Raw genomic sequence first — 20,881 nt, 5'->3', positions numbered from 1 at the left:
CTCCCTCAGACACATCGGGACACACACTGCTCTCTCTCTCACACACAGGGACACACACTGCTCTCCCACACACACACAAATGCACAATACAAGTGGAGAAATAGCAGTTAGAATTCTTCCAAGTACCCAGTCCCAAGTATTTAACTTCAGATTTTGGAAAAGAAATGCAACAATGTAAAAAACAATTCTTTGCATTCCCCAAAAGTTTTGATCTGGATTTGAATGTTGATTATCGGCTGCTATTTGTATGGCATTCGAGCACTAAATGCTGAAGGCTGTGACATAAAAAAAACGAAACTAATCCTGCCATCTACTTTCATTTCTTTCCCCATGAGCTTCCTTCACCCTTCCATTTCACATGTTGCCCTTCTTCTTGCCCATTCTCTAATGCCAATTCTAGGGAGAGAAACAAACCACAGGGTTTGACGCAGGTAGACCAATTGTCAATGTTGGTAACAAGGTAAATGCAGCATTGTGCATCAATGTGACCCAGTGCAGATGGTATCTCAATTATCGAATCTTTCAGTGAAGGTTACCTGGCTCTAATTTATTTGAATTTGAATTTGACTTATTCTTGTCACATGGACCGAGACACAGTGAAAAGTATAGTTTGCATGCTATCCAGACAAATCGTCCCTTACATGAGTACATTAGTGTAATAGAACAGAAAGCAGAATATAGTGTTAGAGAAGGTGCAGAGAAAGGTCAACTAAATATCTGAGAGGCCTGGTCAAAAGTCTGATAACAGCGTGGAAAAAGCCGTTTTTGAATCTGTTGGTCCACCTTTTCAAACTTTTGCATCTTCCGCCCAACAGGAGAGGATGAAAGAGAGTATAACCAGGGTGGGAGGGTTCTTTGATTGTGTGGTTACTTCCCCGAAGAAGTGGGAAGTATAGATGGAGTCGCTGTATAGGAGGCTGGTTTGAATGTTGGACTGGGCTGTGCTTTCAACACTCTGAAATCTTTTGCAGTCTTGGGCAGAACAGTTGTCGTCCCAAGCTGTGAGGCACCTGGATAAGATGCTTTCAATGGTGCATCTAAAAAAAATTGGTAAGAAGCATTGTTGACATGTGGAATTTCCTTCGCCTTCTGAGCAAGTGGAGGAGTTGGTTGTCTTTCTTGACAGTAGAGTCAACATTGATGGACCAGGATAGATTGTTGGTGATATTTACTCCTCGGAACTTGAAGGTCTCCACCTCAGCACCATTGATACTGATAGGGGCATGTCCTCCACCCCATTTCCTGAAGTCAATGACCAGCTCCTTTATTTTGCTGATATTGAGGAAGTGATTGTTGTCTTTACTAGTCAATCGTAACCAGTGACAGCAGATATTTCTTCTCAATAATCAGGCCCACAGTTATCTCTGGTATGAATAATCGTTTCTCTGCTTGCTGCAAATGACAGTCAGTGTAAGTTTGTAAAGGCACAGTTACTAGTGCCTACTGACTTCGAGGGAAAGGGGAAAAAATCAGATTTCTTCCCACACACTATTTTCATTGAGTGGTGGAGAGGTCAGGAAGCTCACTTGAAGCTCACCGAGTTTGAGAGTCTCTGCAGAAAATGCAAAACCAGTTAATGAATCTGAAGCATTCTGAAAGGTATGTGTGAATGTTCTTACACATTCAAGTTTCACTATTAGGTGCTTTAGTAGAACCTTAATATACCTTCAATGCAATGATTCATCACAGGAACCTGTCTTGTAGTTTAGCCTTAAGTCTACCCTTGCAACGTACATTTTGTCACATGCGGTATAGTGTGTTTCCAATGGAGAAAGCACCAATTTGTCGTGAAAAAAAATTACAAAATTTCCTGTCAGCCTGTGATATTACCTTTTATATTTTAATTCAAATGGCCCTTGTTTCTATTAAAGAAAACAAATCGGTTTTGGTCCTTAGAAGCAAACTAATTACCTGCAACCTTATATTCTGGTGTTAATTCTTGAGCAATAACTGTACACTTGAAAGAAGTCTGACTATTTTCTCTCTCGCATTGATTGATAGGCACTTTGCCTTGAAAGTGAAATGAAGACCTTGTGTTTTTTCCCTTAGCTGTGACCACTGTAAATGCTTGGTTGAGTTTCAAATGGAAATGGATTTCATTACAATACCTATTCTGTTTTTCTGAAAATGAATGACAGTTTCCAGAAGTTCTCAGAACAGGTTGTCCTTTTGGTGCGTGATTCTGTTTGTTTATTACAAGTCTTACAAGTTTTGTTTTCACATGACATGATACATTTTGTTCTCCGTTCCATTGATCTGGAAGCTTCACGGTGGGTGGCACGGTGGCGCAGTGATTAGCACTGCTGCCTCACAGCGCTAGAGACCCGGGTTCAATTCCCGCCTCAGGTGACTGACTGTGTGGAGTTTGCACATTCTCCCCGTGTCTGCGTGGGTTTCCTCCGGGTGCTCCGGTTTCCTCCCACAGTCCAAAGATGTGCAGGTCAGGTGAATTGGCCATGCTAAATTGCCCGTAGTGTTAGGTAAGGGGTAAATGTAGGGGTATGGGTGGGTTGCGCTTCGGCGGGTCGGTGTGGATTTGTTGGGCCGTAGGGCCTGTTTCCACACTAAGTAATCTAATCTTAAGCACTAAGAGCTTTACTTTTCTAAAGGAAGGAAACATATTTTCCATTGAATGACATAGAATCTGGCGACTATGCACCATACATATTGGGTGAAGAGATATGAACGCTACATGGGGACTTGAAGTGGTAGAGGGAAGCATAGGTGATTGGGGAACATGGAGCATAAGTAGGAGCATAGAGGTGGCATGGGTCATCTGAGGGGCACAGATATACATATAGGCATAACAGTTCTACAGAGTGGGCGTGTGTGATCTGAAGGGATTGAGAGGTGATATAAGTTGTGCAGAGTTGTTCTGATTGGGTATTATGATAACATGGAACCAATGAACAGCATGGTGTGATGATTCAAGGAAGCATAAACTGCCATCCGTCACTGTTGAGAGATGGGATGTTGTGTTGAGGAGCTGAGGTGAGCCTTCTAACTGGCCCAATCTGTACTCATGCTCCTCCCATGCTGGTTTGCAGCACCATGAACCCAAACGGGGTTTGTACAGACAGCAGTGGCATGTGAAGTCACACGTAAAAGCATCCATCTTGTGAGCTGTGAAGCATTTGTTGGATTTTCCTGAGGCCAGAGGGTTTTTCTGCACAGATGAACAAATTTCTGATGCTTCACATTTTCATTTAAGAAAATTTTGGGAATCCAAGACAGATCATTATGTTTTGTCTATAATTAATGTAAACATGCTAAGCGTGATAACATATTTTGTTTTATTATAATTTACGCAAATTTCTGCCAAATCTTGTGCATGTATAAAAGACAAAATCAATTTCAATGTGTCATTCCATTCAGAATTATGATTATTGGTACTTCTAAAAATGAAAAAAGTATTTTGCAAAGTATACTTATTATACTCCATACAAATGTCATTCAAGTGTAAGTATCTGTTCAGCTATGGGAACTTTTGGTTCTTCTTTGTTACTTAATACCTTTAAATTAGCAGATCAAAGACAATTTGACAACCGATATTTTGTGAAGTAACTCTTTCCTGCCATATCAGCTGGTCTGCTATGGAGAGTCTTTGGAGAGAGACTGTGATGTTTGTCTTTTTAACTTTGCTGCTTGTTTTTCTGACTGATGGTTATCCTGTGTATAGCTGTCATGTAACATCTTTTTCTTCATTTCTCCATTCTATAACTATGGATTGTACCTAGATACCTTTATACCTAAGATGGCACTGTAAGTGGCGCATAGAGTTTTCACTGTACTGATTTGAGTACATGTGACAATAAAGCTAATTGAATTCAACCTAATTCAACATCACTAAGCAGAACACATGTAAAACACATTGCCATTGAAAGGTATTTCTGTATAAGCTTGCTTACTTTCTGACTGTGTTCAATCAACTGTTTGACGACAAGAAAGGCCGGACTAGAAAAGATTGCTGAATCGCATTGAATTAAAAAAGCACAGTTGTTAATGACAGAATTAATTGGTAATTCAACAAAGTATCCTTAGCTTTCAAAGTCAGAGACCAGAGATGAACAGCAAATCTTAATTTTGATATTTCCTTTATTACATTTTCTCTGTTTTCTAGAGTCTCGAACTAAGAAACAGCAGGCTGAATTTAACATCTGATATGCTCATTTCCCTTCACAGTTAAAGATAAAGAAGATGCTCGGGCAGATCCTGAGGCCCAACCAATGAAAGAAGAAACATTTGGAGAATATGGGTAAATACTTTAAATTTCCGCAGCTAATCAGAACAAATCCTTTGACATTCACATCCATTTGTCTTTTCCTTCCCTTTAATAAGAGTCTGCTTTGCTAATTTAAATCCAGTATTCTTTATACACCATGCATTCTTTAACATTATATCCAATTTTCTTTGTTCTGTTTTTAAATCAGGCTGCCAACCCAAAATTTATGAAGAAAGTTAAACTCATTCATTCTCCACGTTTTGTTTTCTCTATTTTTGGTGAATTAGTAAGCTAATAATCTATTTCATAGACTCAAATAGGTTTGGATACCTAGGATTCAGAATTGTAGATTTGCACCTAAAACAATACCACTTAATCAAGTTCCTGTTTTAAAACACATACAGGGTTTTAAGCATCGGTTCCAAAGAGTTAAAAAAAAAAGAAACAAACAAATGAAACCTGTCAGTTTTTGCTGTATTTAGCATTTTATTTTGGATATGAAAACATCACTTATCTAAATGCAGTGGTTATTTATTGTGCGACATAAGTCAGTGCTGGGTCACTGCAAGAGCAGTTTTGTTCACCTCACTCCTTTATCCTTTCACTGTCGACCTGGATTTTTTTTTCTCTTCAAGTAATGTATTTTACTTCAAGTAATTCTCGAATCCCCTTTTGAAAAGCCACAGTAGAGTCTGCTTCCATTGCACACTCAACCAGGTCCTAACCACCTGCTGCCTTGAATAACTTTGCCCCAAGTTGCATTTGGATCTTTTATCATTCACCTCAAATCAGGGTTCTCTGGTTCTCAACCTTTCCACCAATGAAAACAGTTGTTCCTCGTGGACTGACCGGGTCTCTCAGGATTTTGAATTCCTTTCTCGAATCCCACATCAAATGTCCCTCATTGGGATTACAGCCACATCTTCTCCAGTCTAACTGCAAACACCCTCATCCTTGGAATCATCTTTTTCTCTGCAAATCTTTCACATCTGTTCTAACGTCTGTAGGCAGAATTAGACACATGGCTGAGGCCAACCCAGTGTGTGATTTTCATTTTAGGTTTGTTTATGCCTTGCTAACTGCTTTGTCAATTTACCTTACCACCTTCAACGATTTCTGCACAGACATCCAGAATCCTCCTGCTGTAACACTCCATTTAGAATCGTAACATTTATCTTGTATCACCTACCCTCAGTGCTGTTCTACCACAGTGTACTACTTAAATGTTTTTCAGTAAAAAATTTAATTTGCCACATTCCATCAGTAGGTCTATGGCCTTTGAAATCCATCACTGTCTTCTTCCCAAGTTCACAATCCTTCCAAGATTTCTGTCAGCTGGAATTATGAATTTTGAAATTATGTTGCTGCAGACACAAGTGAAGCACATTAATAAAAAGAAAAACAATGCCCTGATATCAATCCCTGGGAACCCCACTCTATAGTTTCCTCCAGTTTGACAAACAACAGTTCATTGCTACTTTCCATTTCCTGTCACTCAGCCAGATTTGTGCACTTGTGGCAGGGTCTTTTTTGGTCTGCAGGAATAAAATAAGTCGTACACTGAATGGTGCAGATATTATGGTCAGTGGCAAAGTGATGTCTCTAAACATTTACCTCAGGTACCATAATTTTTACATCTTCAGTTTCAATTCAATTCTGAGGAATTAATCACTTCTGGTAAAATTAACTTTTTAAGGTTGAGTGTGTTTGTTTGGTCGTACTTATTGAATTGAATGCAATTGAAAACTCACTTGCTCTGGAATGCTGCATTCTTAATGTTTTCTTCTATTTTGGACTATTGTGCTAGTATGTCAAGTTCAGATCACTGCATTGATTTCACATATATTTCTACACATAGTCCTGAGTTCTTCTTGTTGCTTGGATAACTGAAGCAGAACCTCCCTAATTTTGTGTTTAATACACTTTGCAATAAATGATAACATTCTATTAGCTTTCCTAATTACTTGTTGTAGCTGCAGATTAATCTTCAGTGATGCATGCAGTGCTCAGCAAGATCCTTCTGCATCTCAGAGCTCCGAAATCTCTCACTATTCAGATAACATACTTCCTTTATATTCTTCATGCCAAATTGGACAATGTTCATATTTTCTGACATTGTACTTCACTTGTTGTCTTTCTTTCTATTCACTTAACTCAGCTATATATTTTTGTATCCTCCTTATGTCCTATCCACAAGTTACTTTCCTGTCTGTCTTTGTGTCATTAGCAAATTTGGTAACAATACTCTGTTCCTTCATCTAAATTATTTATATGAATTGTAAACAATTGATAGTCCACACACATCCCTGTGAATCTCTACTATTTCCATCTTGCTAACCAGAAAAAAACCCAATTATGATTACTCTTTGCTTTTCGTTCATCAACTAAATGTATGTTTTTTCGCTGTATCGTGTACCTTTACTTTCTGCAATAAATTTTGATTTGGCACCTTGTCAAATGCCTTCTGCAAATTAAAGTGAACAGCCACCAGTTCCACTTAATCCATTGCACCGTTTTGCTCTTGTGCTACAAGCATCACTGTCCCAGCCACATTTGTTGCTCATTCCTAATTGAGAAAGACTGCTAGAAGCGATTTCAACATTTTTGACAACAAAACAATGAAGGAACAGTCATATGTTCTGAGGTTCAGGATGGTCTTTGAGTTGGAGGGGAGCCTGCAGATGGTGGTGTTCCCATTCATCTGTGCATCTAGGTGGTAGAGGCGATGAGTTTGGAAGATGCTGTTGATGGAGGCTTGGTGAATGACTGCAGTGTGTCTTACAGATGGTGCACACTGTTGTCACTCTGCATCAAAGTTGGCGGGAGTCACCATTTAAGGTGCTGGATAGGGTTCGATTCAGAAGGTCTGATTATTCTTGAATGTTGGGCTGTTATCCCTGCACCTTCTCGAGTGTTTCTGGAGCACACTTTTCCAGGGAATTGGAGAGTGTGTCAGATCTCTCCTGATTTAGATCAAAAGGCTTTAGGGAGGCATCTGCTCTGCTTTTTTTGGCACACTATTTATGTAGCTGGTCCAGTTCAGTTTCGCGTCAATGGTAACCCTCCCAGGATTTTGATGGCATTGTTTCGGTGAAGATAATACCACGAGGAGGCGAATGATTCTCTTTTATGAAAATTATTATCCTTTGGCACTTATCTGGCTGGAACATTAGTTGCTACTTAGTAGGAAACCCCACTAAAGGGTGATCTGGAACTGCTATCATATTCAAGCAGAAAGCCATTTTGCAATTGGGAGGCCACTTTGGAGCCACAAAACTGCCTCAGCAAAGAGATTGAAGTTGGCCTCTAAGAAAAGGCCTTAATAGAACTTAATAGACATCATTGGCTATGTGAGCTGAGAGTGTCAGTAGTCCTGATACTTCACCTCCTGAGAAATGGACCAAGGGTAGCATGGAGCTCAGGACTTAGGCAGGACCTGCGACAATGGTTTTAGCACCAACCTACCTCTGTTTGGGGCTGAGGATCCAGCTCAAAGTCTTTGCTGCTCATTTGCTCGGATCAAGATAAACACTCAATGAATTGTCCATCTGCTTTGCATTTCACTGTTTTTTCTCCCTATTTCGTACTTGATCAGTGCATTATTAATGCACAAATCTGCCTTTATTTGAGTAGAGTCTGAGTTGATGAATTGCGTTAAAAGGAAAACCTTCGTATTTTCTGTCAATTAGATTTCATATTTGCTTTTCATATATTCCTGCAAATGGTTCTAAATTCATCTTGTTGCAATGTTTAATGAATCGCTGTTTCAGTTCAAATCAATTCATCATTATTTACTTGACACTGCTACAGCATTATAATTGCTGACTTTTAGTTCAATCTCATAAGCTCCAAGAACAGATGAGCCAGATACTTTTAATTTTCTTTTGGTAATTAATTTGAACAGAATCGCTAGGATTTATGTGCACATTTTTTCAATCGTAAAATTAGCTAGTGAGCCCTTCTGATTACCTGGACTGCATTTTAATAATTTTGATGATCAGCAGATTTAAAAGTAAAATCATGTGATGGAACATATGAAAGCAGGGTAGTTGAACAGAGGTAAATCTTGGCTTCCTTTCTAACTTCCATTGGAAATATGAGTTGAGTTGTATATTGACCAGCTGCTTTTGCCAACCACACTTTCCTGTGTAATAGACATAACATCTGCTTATTTTTTTGCTTTTGAACAGCTATATCATCTTCCAGTCTGTGGGATTTTTATACTCTCTTGAGCAGTATGAGATTTTGTCTTTATCCTACTGAGAGATTGATCAAATGAAACCAGAAATGGCCATCTTTATCCATTCTGTTTAATGAGATGTGTATTCCACATTTATTGCACATAATGCATTTTTAAAGTATTTTGAGAAGTTATGCATATACCACAGAAAATCTGATCAAACCAGACCAGTTACTAAAACTTCAATAATAAATTAAAATCTCAATTATTGTTCTCAGTATATTGATATTCACCTAGCCTTTCATTGAAGTCTTGACCTGTGACTGCAGAAATAAATTAAATTGCTGACTATATGTTTAATATTTGCAGATCTTATAATTGATGTTATCTTCATGATGGCATCTCAGTTACAGTGCAGAAAAAAAGAAAATCAATTGAACACATCTAGTACCATCGATTCAAACATGAAATTACTTTTGCAATTGTGATTTGATTAATACAGCCAAGAGTGTGTTATTACTCAATCAAAGTTTTATAGTAGACGATGCTGTGGGAGTAAATAGATGAAGGTAGAAATTAATATATGTTGTAATGGATTTGCACCAATAAAATATGGAAATAAGGGGCTAATGTTTGAAACACATCTCCTAATTAACAACAGGCAAATTTGACTGCCGAGCAGAAAATGAAAACAATTATTATTTTAAACTGGCATTTTAATCTGACTAATTAAAAATTTAAAATTGGATTGAGGATGGCAATGCTGAATTGAGAAAAATCTGAACAGAGAATGTGACATGCATGTTCCATCCCATTTTCCCAGCTTCACAGCAGCATATTTTCCTTAGAAAACTGCTGGACGCTGCTTAAGGTGAGGTATACCATGATTGACTGAATGTAGAAACAGGAGAGTGCTAGCATTCCATTTTGAGCTCTCTCTCTCTCTCTCATTCACCTTGCCCTGCTCTCCAGGCTATATCAAAGACCCATTACCACTGGTTCAGAGAGTCCACATTAATCCCTTCCAAAGATCCAATAAGGTACCATGTTACTTTAACGTGGGCATCATGCCAGAATAGTCTGCTACCTTGCCATCTGTTTCGAGTGCAAATCTCTTCCAACTGTCCTTTCTGATTGGTCAGATAACCTGGATGTGATATGCCAATTCACAGGACAGTGAAAGAGCAATGGCACAGCGCTATGGATTCAGATCGGTTCAGGACTTACTCTCAATCATTTGAGAATTCTGCAATAGTCCCTGAAATACATACAGTTAGATATCAATTGCTGTTTAATATTAACTAAAGGCCAATTATTGTTTTAAACGAGCATAGAGACATATTTGGAATTTTCCCCCTGTCTTATGGCTTAAACTATTTCAGTTTCAACTTCAGATTTGGGAAGAATTCCGCGTGTCTCCCTGCCATGAAATATCATTTCATCCCCGAGTTTTATTTCTAGTTTAACTTGTTTACAACACAATAAAACTTCAGTTAGTTTCAAACCTTAATCTCGGGTTCTGTTTCAATATCCACATTTATATTTACCATTCATAGTAGACACTGTATTGCTCTACTTGTGCTAAGTAAATGAGTTCCCTGGGGCTGAATTTTATTTTTTTGCTTTGTCTAAGTGAAAGTTCTATCGAGTTTTTTGAAAGTATTTTCATGGTGAAGCTGAACCAGTTTTCTCACTGTATTGGATCTAACCTGTTTCATTTACCAACAAACCCCACTCTCCACCCAGATTATGTTCCTCATCTCTGATTCCAATCCCATCTTACCATCTGCCTATTTCTGGAATAATGTGCTAATGCCAGGATATCCCAGAATGCACTGACATCCCTTGACCACATACCTTTCTTAAAGAGCCATTGTTTACCCAGGTAAGCACTGTCAGTCAGGAGCGGCCCCGCATGGTTCCCCAGATATGGGAGACAGGGGGATATTGGTACAGTGTTGTACAGCCAGAGACCTGGAGCACTTGCTGGATAGGATAATGCACAGGCAGGACTTACCCATCCTCCAGGAATAATCATAAAGAAATTTAACAAATAATAATCCTCTCAATTGACAATTTGCTGCTGCCTCATGAGAAACTCACCATCTCATTTGTTAAAAGTAGAAAGATGCTCTCAACACCAACAGAGGTCTCCTCGGACACTTCACATGATTCTGTCACATAGTCAGACCCAAATTAGATTCCAAACGCAGTTCTGGCATTCTGAAAAAGCATCACTGGACATGAAATGCTAACTTTTCTTTCTCTCCACAGATGCTGCTGGACCCAGCTGAGTTTTCCAGCAATTTCTGTTTTTGTTCCACATTAGATTCTGCCTTGAATTTGGGTGCAAAGTTTATTTTTAACATTGTTCACCTGGCTTTGAGCATTTAATATCTCGTATAATAGTCATGAGAGTTATAGTTGACAAGCAATGGGGAGGCAAAGGCTGAGACATATTACTATGAGACTATTAATCCAGACGGGGGGAGAAAGTGAGGACTGCAGATGCTGGAGATTAGAGTCGAGTTTGTGGTGCTGGAAAAGCACAGCAGGTCAGGCAGCGTCCGAGGAGCAGGAGAATCAACGTTCCGAACACAAGCTCTTCATCAGGAATCAGCCCTGATGAAGGTCTTACATCCGAAACGTCAGTTCTCTTGCTCCTCGGATGCTGCCTGACCTGCTGTGCTTTTCCAGCAACACGCAAGAAGGTGCAAAACTTGACTTACTCTTGTGAAATAAGGCAGGACAGGTGACTGAGGTATCAGTGGGGCCAGTGGGGTCACTTTGGGGCCAGTGACCATAATTCTATTAGTTTTAAAATAGTGATGGAAAAGGATGGACCAGATCTAAAAGTTGAAGTTCTAAATTGGAGGAAGGCTAATTTTGAAGATTTTAGGCAAGAACCTTTCAAAAGCTGATTGGGGGCAGATGTTCACAGGTAAAGGGACAGCTGCACAAGAGTCCAGAGACAATATATTCCTGTTAAGGTGAAAGGAATGCTGGATGACTAAAGAAATTGAGGGTTTGGTTAAGAAAAAGCAGGAAGCATATGTCAGATCAAATGAATCCTTAGAACAGTATAAAGGCAGTAGGAATATACTTAGAGGGAAATCAGGAGGGCAAAAAGGGGATATGAGATAGCTTTGGCAAAAAAAAGTTAAGGAGAATCCAAAGGGTTTTTACCAATACATTAAGGATGAAAGGGTAACTAGGGAGAGAATAGGGCGCCTCCAAGATCAGCAAGGCAGCCTTTGTGTGGAACCTCAGGAAATGGGAGAGATACTAAACGAGTATTTTCCCATCAGTGTTTACTGTGGAAAAGGACATGGAAGATATAGAATGTAGGGAAATAGATGGTAATATCTTGAAAAACATTCATATTACAGAAGAGGAAGTGCTGGGTGTCTTCAAATGTATAAAAGTGGATAAATCCCCAGGACGTGATTAGGTGTACCCTAGAACTCTGTGGGAAGCTAAGGAAGCTGGGCCCCTTGCTGAGATATTTGTACAATTGATAGTCACAAGTGAGGAAGATTGGAGGTTAGCGATCGTGGTGCCACTGTTTAAGGAAGGTGGCAAGGACAAGCCAGGGAACTATGGACCAGTGAGCCTGACATCGGTGGTGAGCAAGTTGTTGGAGGTAGTCCTGAGGAACAGGATATCCATGTATTTGGAAAGGCAAGGATTGATTAGGGATAGTCAACATGGCTTTGTGTGTGGGAAATCATGTCTTACTTCTTCAAAAAACTCAATCAAATTTGTAACAAAGTGGAATGATGAGGTTAACGTGATCTATATGGGCTATATGGGCTTCAGTAAGGTGTTCAACAAGGTTCCCCATGGGAGACTGGCTACCAAGGTTAGATCTCACGGAATACAGGGAGAACTAGTCATTTGGATACAGAACTGGCTCAAAGTTAGAAGACAGAGGGTGTTGGTGGAGGGTTGCTTTTTAGACTGGAGGCCAGTGACCAGTGGAGTGCCACAAGGATCGGTGCTGGGTCCACTACTTTTCAACATTTATATAAATGATTTGGATGCGAACATAAGAGGTATAGTCAGTAAGTTTGCAGATGACACCAAAATTGGAGGTATAGTGGACAGTGAAGAAGTTACCTCAGATTATAAGGGGATCTTGATCAGATGGGCCAATGGGCTGAGACGTGACAGATGGAGTTTAATTTAGATAAATGTGAGGTACTGCATTTTGGTAAAGCAAATCTTAGCAGGACTTATACACTTAATGGTAAGGTCCGAGGGAGTGTTGCTGAAAAAAGAGACCTTGGAGTGCATGTTCATAGCTCCTTGAAAGTGAAGTTGCAGTTGGATAGGAGAGTGAAGAAGGCATTTGGTATGCTTTCCTTTATCGGTCAGAGAATTGAGTACAGGAGTTGGGAGGTCATGTTGCGGCTGTGCAGGACATTGGTAGGGCCACTTTAGGAATATTGCATGCAATTCTGGTCTCCTTCCTATCGGAAAGATGTTGTGAAACTTGAAAGGGTTCAGAAAAGAATGTTGCCAGGGTTGGAGGATTTGAGCTATAGGGAGAGGTTGAGTAGGCTGGGGCTGTTTTCCCTGGAACATCGGAGGCTGAGGGGTGACCTTAGAGAGGTTTATAAAATCATGAGGGGCGTGGATAGGATAAATAGACAAAGTCTTTTCCTTGGGGTGGGGGAGTCCAGAACGTGAGGGCATAGGTTTAGGGTGAGAGGGGAAAGATATAAAAGAGACCTGAGGGGCAGTTTATTCACACAGAGTGTATGGAATGAGCTGTCGGAGGAAGTGGTGGAGGCTAGTAGAATTGCAACATTTAAAAGGAATCTGGATGGGTATATGAATAGGAAGGGTTTGGAGGGATATAAGCTGGGTGTTGGCAGGTGGAACTAGATTGGTTTGGGATATCTTGTCGGCATGGACGGGTTGGACCAAAGGGTCTGTTTCTATGCTGTACATCTCTCTGACTCTATTAATCCAGAGAACCCAGGAATGTTCTAGGGACCTGGGTTTGAATCCCACCATGGCAGATGGTAGAAATTGAATTTAATGAAATTCAGGAATTAGAAGTCTAATGATGACCTTGAATCCCTCGTGGTTTGTTGGAAAAAACAATCTGGGAAACTTTCCAATCTTACCTGGTGTGGCCTATGTGTAACTCCAGACCGACAGCAGTGCCCTCTGGGCAATTAGGGATGGGCAATAAATACTGGCCTTGCCAGCAGCAACCACATCCTGTGAATGAATTAAAAAAGCAGAAAAAATGAATATACTATATTGAGTTAGATTAAAAAGAAGCTGCCTTTAAGTTATAATATTCCACTAGTCAAACACCCTTTGTCAACATTTCAGTGATTATATTGTAATTGTATCATAGATTTGCTTATCATCTGACCAATTCATTTTTTTTAAAAAAGCAACGTAACAAAAATTTTCATTTTTGGTAGCAGTGAATCTCATTTTGCTTTCAATTTGTCTACGTATAAAATATAAATGAGAAGTACTTGCATCAATCAGAGTTTTAATTTGCATTTGAATGTTTTTTTCTTACGATTTCTGAAGCTACCTGTCATTCAGCTTTGGTTGTTTCAGTTACAGTGGATTTAAGAGTTAGCTAGTGCTCCCCAATGGCATTTGTTAATTATGCAATCCATACTTTTGGGAAAAGCTGTTTGGCTTTAAGACAGCTCTTACAATTGATCGTGAAATAGCATTGACCATCTCAGATCTACCATCTTTCAGATTGGACATTAAATCAATGTCCTTTCTGTCTGTTTCATTTGGTCGTTAGAGATTCAAAGTCTCAAGACTGTATTCAAGGAAGAGCAAAGACTTCTCTTGTTTTTACGGCCAACATTGCTTACTCAGCCAATGCGACCAAAACAGATGAGTTTGCCATTCAGATCTTTGTTGGTTTTGGTGCATTATTGTGTATACAAGCCATTTCTTATTGGCAAGCGCTTTGAGAACTCAGTTAGAATCTTGATCAGAAATTGCAAAGATCCAAATCATTTGACACAAGTTATGACACAAGTGTCAGTTTAGACAAAGCATATAATACATTGAAGGTAGAAAACGACGATCTTCAAAATTGAGTGTAAATTTCCTACTTATGTAATCTAGTACTTGTGTATTTATCAGATAAATATGGTTGGCAACAGTAGCTGTTACAGTGAAACCAGAGAATCACTATAACTTCAGAATCACAGAGGTATTACAATGTTAGTGCATTCCATTGCCGAACAACTCGGTGTGTGAGAAAGGTTTCATTCTCACATCACTCTTGCTTCTTTTACAAATCATTTTATATTTATGCACTCTTGTTCTGTTCATTTTACAAGCAGAAACAGCCTCTCCCTATCTCCTCTGTTCAAACCATTCAAGATTTTGAAAACTTTTATCAAATCTCCTCTCAGCTACCTTGTCTTCAGGGACACCAGTCCCAGCTTCTTCAATAAACCCTCACAGCTGATGTTTCTCATTGTTGGAACTGTTCTTATGAATCGCTTCTGCATACTAACCAATGCATTCATATATTTCCTATAATGGGAGAAGTGTATGCAATACTCCAGCTGAGGTCCAAGAAGTGTCTTAAACAAGTTTAACATCTCTGCCTTGCTCTTGTACTCTATGCCCCTATTAATAAATCTGGGATTACTGCATGCTTTATTAACTGCTCCCTCCAACTGTTCTGCCACCTTTAATGATCTGTGCACATATACAGCCAGGTCACTCTGCTCCTGCACCCCATTTAGAATTGTGTCCCCTATCTTATGTTGCCTAATAATGTTCTTCCTACTAAAGTGCATCAATTACACTTCTCTTCATTGAACCTCTTCTGCCATCTATCTGCTCACCCCAGCACTATCCGATGTTCTTGTGGAGATTCGTGTTGTCGTCTTCACATTTTGCAATCTCCAAAGTTGCATGTCATTTGCAAGCTTTGAAACTGTCCCCTTCACACCAAGATGCAGATCATTAATATACGTGAGAAAAAGCAAAGCACTAAGATGAGCCCCTGAGAACTCTACTACAAACTGTCCTCTAGCCCGAAAAATATCCATTGATACTTCCATTTATATCACTCAGTCAATTTTCTATCCATGTTGCTATTATACTGTTATATCATGACTGAAACTTATCTCACAGGTCTATTTTGTAGCACTGAATCAAATGCCTTCTCGAAATCCATGTGTACTACGTCAACAGAATTATTCTCATCAAGACTTTTTATCATTTCTTGAAAAAAACTCCCAACATGTTAGTTGAGCAACATTTCCCCTTTAGAAACCCATGCAGACGCTTCCTAATCAATGTGATTGCTAATTTTATCCTGAATAATTGCTTTCAGAAGCTTCCCCACTACTGAAGTTGAACGAGTTGTTCTTATAATCTCTGGAATTATCTTCACAGCCTTTCTTGAGCAAGACAGTAATGTTTGCAATTCTTCAGTCATCAGGCAGCTCCCCACCCCAAACTGCAGGAGAACTTCTGTCTGCATTTTCTTCAATTTCTTTAGATGCATCTCATCTGATCCCAGTGCTTGGTCAACTTTAAGTTCTAACAGTGTATTCAAGATTTCTTCCTTGTTAATTTTGGTCCTGTCTCATGACAGTTTCCTCCTCTGTCACCATGGCCTGGCTGACACCTCTTTTGTGATGAGAAGTGAAATGATTCATTTAATACCTCAGCCATGCCACCTTCTTCCATGTTTTGATCTCTAATTAGCCCTCCTTCAACCAGGGAACTTTGGATTTGTTTGTCCTACCTTTCCCATTTGAGGGAATATACCTCAATTCTGTCTAAACCACCTGATCTCTAAAGGTAGTCCATTGTTCACTCACATTTTTTCTCTTCAAACTCTTGTCCCAGTCAATCCTGCTCAGTACTATATTGAAGTTAACTCTTTGCCAATGGATATTTATTGCGCTGGATTGTTGCATATGATTCTCCAGCACCATCCAGAACCTCGATGCAATGATTGCTATCATCCAAATGTTCCTCCGCTGACACTTAATCTGTTGGCCCACATTATTTCCAGGAACCAGGTGTACCAGTGCATCCTTTCTTGGTGTACTGGACACATATTGCTGAAGGAAACTCTCCTGAACACCATCGAGCAACACTTGCCCCTCACTGCTATTACACTGCTAATATCCCAGTCTGTATTTGGGTAACTGAAGTTCTCTATTTTTACTGTTCTGTGATGCTGGCATTTAATTCTGTAATTTACAATATAATTCTAGCCTTTTTATTCATTAGCTCCAACCAAATTGACTCTTCCCTTGATCCCTCAGAGCTATCCTCTTTTTCCATCATGCTGTCACGCTCTCCTTAACCAATATTGCGACCTTTTCGCCTTTCCTTCCTTTTCTATCTTTACGGAACAACTTATGCAAAGGAATATTGAACACTCAGTCTTGCCCTTCCTTGAGTTATTTCCAAATGGCAATCCGTGTCTGTAACTCCCCAGGATGATTTACTATAGCAAATAACAATAGCAAGGTGTTGGAAATGTTTCCCTTGTTCCTGCAGTAAGTAACAAAAAAAACTAAAATTATTGCACAAAAGATAAATGAAAATATTATACAGCTGTTTGTTTTTTTTCACTTACATTTTGTTGATGAAATAGGTCATAAACCAGTGAACTATTTGCCTTGCATAGCAATGAGTTTTATTTGAATGTGTTATATGCTTTGATTTTATGCTAACCTCAACTGGCACAGATCCTTAGAAAGGTAAGACAATAAATGTTTATGTTCTGTTAGCTTGATATATTTTTTCATACTTTTATTGTCGATTTCATTTTTTCCTCACACATCAATTTTTTGTGCTGTCAGTGAGTCATTGTCATAATATTTCCCTCTGTTTGAAGCCTCCGTTTGAGATTTAAAGATTCAGTTTCAGTCACGATCTGAGTAAGTTAAAGTGTGACATGGCACTTTTTCACCCCACAACTTGGTTGTGTTTGCAACCCATTCTAAAATTTCAAATTTTAGGCAGCACACGGTCACTAATCAAAAGGCTGCATTTGCTGATGCCACAACTGAGAAGCGACAATCTTTGGACACAGGTAATATCGCTCCCAGTGTTATCCCACACAGCTGCCTGCAGGAAAGATAGTGAAGGTGGAGGGAAGATAGAAAAGGACACATAATACTCTCCTGTTACACTTCTCTCCTCACTCAGTCCTTCAGCCCCTTGATGTTCTCTCCATCTCTCGTTTCTCCCATTCATATACTGCCGTTCCACTACTCTGTTCTGCTTGTCTGGCAATGTGAGTGACAAGAGGAGAAACAGGAACGGCTATGGCAGGAAGTCTGAGGGAGTGGAAGGGGCTGCAGGAGGAAGTGGAGGGAAGTACAAAAACATGGGAGCAGGTGTAACGAAGTTTTCAAGGGCTTTGGGAGGAAATGACATGGGACAGCAGAAGGGTAACTGGTGAGAAATCACTAAAGGAGACAAATGAAAGCAAAACGGAGCAGTAGGGGGCCATTGATGAGCGATGGGGAAGAGAGGAAGAGGCAAAACAGAGTGGAAATGCAAGGGATTTACATAAAATATCCCAGGGAGTGAGAGGGAGAGGTTAAATTAGTTGGGGATGGGGGGCAGTGTGAAGCTGCAAGAGGATTGGGAGAGAACAGAGAAAGCAAAAAGGAACCAGGATAATAGGCAGACTATGGCAGGAGCCAAGGTTTCAGGAATTGCTGTTGGAAAGCTGTGTGTGGACTGGAGGATGGAGTGGTCGCTAAATTTCAGGTGTTCTTTTTTTCCATTCAGCAGCACTGTTTATAGTGTACTGAATAGTTGCATTTCATTTCACAATTAATGTCCTATCAGTCTACACTTGTTCATCAATAAAGTGATGCAAGGTGCCATCAACAATGCTTCAACAATATCGTATGTTCAGCAATAACCTTCTCTGACACTCATTAGGTTCCACCAAGGCAACTCAGCACCAGACCATATTACAGCATTAGTTCAAACATGGACAAAAGAGCTAAATTTCAGCGCTCAATCAGAGTCACTGCCCTTAACATCAAGGCCACATTTGACCTTGTGTGGCATCAAGGAGCCCTAACAAAACTAGAGTAAATGGGAATCGGGGTGGGCGGGGGGGGGGGCTGCAGGATGGGGAATTCTCTGATGGCTGGAGTCATACCTGGTACATGGAAAGATGGGTATGGTTGGTAGAGATCAGTCATCTCAGCTCTACACATCTCACCACGGATTCATTGGGACAATTTCCTGAGCCCAATCATCTTCATCTTCAGCTGCTTCGTCAATGACCTTCCCTCCATCAGACAGTTGGAAATAGGGGCATTTGCTGATGATTGAGCGATGTTTAGCACCAATTGCAAACTTTTCAGATACTGAAGCAATCCATGTCCAAATACAGCCAGACCCGGACAATATTCTGGGCTGCCAAAAGGAAAATTATATTTGTGTCACACGAGTGCCAGGCAATGACCATCTCCGACAAGCAGCCTAACCATCATCCCTTGACATTCAATGGCTATCAGTGAATCCTGCACTCTCTATATCCTGGAAGTTACAATTAACCAGAACCTGAGGTGGATTAGCCATACACACAGTGTTGCAGCAAGAGCAGATTAGAGATTGGGAATCCCACAGCGAGTACTTCCTGACCTAACTGACCCTAACAACCATCTACAAGGCACAAGTCAGAAACTCCCTGCTGACCTGAATGGGTACAGTTCCAGCATTACAGAAGAAGCTCAACAATATTCAGTACAAAGCAAGCTACTTAATTGGCAACGCATCCACAAACAGTCCCTCCCTTCACCACTGATGCTCAGTAGCAGCAGTGTGTATCCATCTACAAGATGCACTGCAGAAATTCACCAAAACACCTCAGATAACACCTTTGAAACCAAAACAACGACCACTGAGAAGGACAAGGGGCAACAGGTATATATGAACATCACCTGCAAATTCCCTTTCCAGTGACTCACCATTCTGCCTTAGAAACATGTTGCCGTTCCTTCAGTGTCGTTTGGTCAAAGTGCTGGGACCGCTCCCTATGATGGTATTGTGGATGTACCTACATCAAAGAGACTGCAGTAGTTCAAGAAGACAGCTCACTACCACCTTCTCAAGGATAGATGGGGCTAAGCAATAAATGCTGACCCAGCCAACGAAACCCACTTCCCATGAATGAATAAAAGTAAAATCATCAGATGGCTTGAAAGATATTTATAAGCTTAATTCTGCAACGGTGCCTCAGGGAGGTTATTTATCACACCAAGGTCTGTACACTGATTTAACAATGAAGTTGGATGGAGCTGGATTTTCCTTTTCATGGTGAAGAAATGACACAACTTATTGGTCCAGAAATTCCTCTCAAGGTCAAAAGTCATATTTCCAATCCTGCTCAGCCAAATAAAATTGTTAAGTACTTGATCAATTCTACCCTGGAAGTTCCTGTACAGGAGCCCCGTAGCTTTTTTAGTGAAGATCAGTCCAGAAAGCCTCTCAGCCAACAGGAGAGAGGCTCATCACTGATATTGCTCTTTTAACAGCAGAAAGTTGTGTGTCGTCTTCTGTAATTTAAATGTCCTGCAGCCACTGCGTCAGCTAATATGAAAGAATAAGTATGTAAGGTAAATATGGAGTGTGGTGGCAGATAAGTGTTGTCAGCATATCAGGTGATTGAAGGGATAGGGTGTCATGTGGGTGAGAGGGTAGATGTTATTGCTCTTTTAACAGCAGAAAGCTGTGTGTCGTCTTCTGTAATTTAAATGTCCTGCAGCCACTGCGTCAGCTAATATTAAAGAATAAGTATGTAAGGTAAATATGGAGTGTGGTGGCAGATAAGTGTTGTCAGCATATCAGGTGATTGAAGGGATAGGGTGTCATGTGGGTGAGAGGGTAGATGTCATTTAAATGATTGCATGCATATGATTGGTCAAGTCTGTTGGCCGAGAGGAGTTCAGGTCCACTTGGGTCAGGCGAAAAAGGTTATTGGATTGGGTCGGAAGAGGGATTTGGGTCCAGCCAGGGGGTGGTGGAATATGATGAATCTAGCAATCGGGGTGATGATGCTGGATTGGCTAAAAAGTGCAGGGTTGCCCTGAGTGGGGGTGTCAGAAGCAGAGTGTTGGGTCCAGCAGGAGAGGGGAGTCAAGTCAGAAGGTGAGGAATGTAGTATTGGGGAGGGGGTTTTGCAGAGGGAGCCAGGAGTCTTGGTAGGGTGAGCAATGAATTGAGAATTCAGTTTAATCATTAGCCAGCAGTTAAAGTAATCTTATGTTTCTTGAGTGACTGTTGTCCTGAAGTGAGTCAGTGCCCACTCATTCTCAGAGTATAAGGGACTTTTGTTTCAAAGGCTGGTGAATTGCTCATTTGAATTGTTGATTTCTCAGGCAACTCTCTCAGAGTCTGCTGCAATGGAATTTCCACATTGTTCCAACAATCAACTGCAGTCTCTGCTGCAGAAGCAACTTACCTCCCCATCGGAA

The 20,881-nt window shown here is 40.3% G+C and overlaps 1 protein-coding gene across 11 annotated transcripts in view; it reads left to right on the top strand.

The window, feature by feature from the left end:
- The window catches only part of chl1b (cell adhesion molecule L1-like b), a 712,521-nt gene that overhangs the window by 675,103 nt on the left and 16,537 nt on the right, over positions 1–20,881 (top strand). For 7 of the 11 annotated variants that reach the window (XM_043708376.1, XM_043708378.1, XM_043708382.1 and 4 more), the window contains 2 exons: positions 4,183–4,255; positions 17,126–17,137. In XM_043708376.1, the coding sequence (XP_043564311.1) occupies positions 4,183–4,255; positions 17,126–17,137 (85 nt within the window). The remainder of the gene's footprint in view (positions 1–4,182; positions 4,256–17,125; positions 17,138–20,881) is intronic. The other 4 variants (XM_043708384.1, XM_043708383.1, XM_043708380.1 and 1 more) reach the window with 1 other exon arrangement.

Source organism: Chiloscyllium plagiosum, chromosome 18 (assembly GCF_004010195.1).
Source record: "Chiloscyllium plagiosum isolate BGI_BamShark_2017 chromosome 18, ASM401019v2, whole genome shotgun sequence".
Lineage (NCBI taxonomy): Eukaryota > Metazoa > Chordata > Chondrichthyes > Orectolobiformes > Hemiscylliidae > Chiloscyllium > Chiloscyllium plagiosum.
The sequence above is the reverse complement of the archived record's forward strand: the minus strand, read 5'-3'. Positions and strand labels throughout refer to the sequence as shown.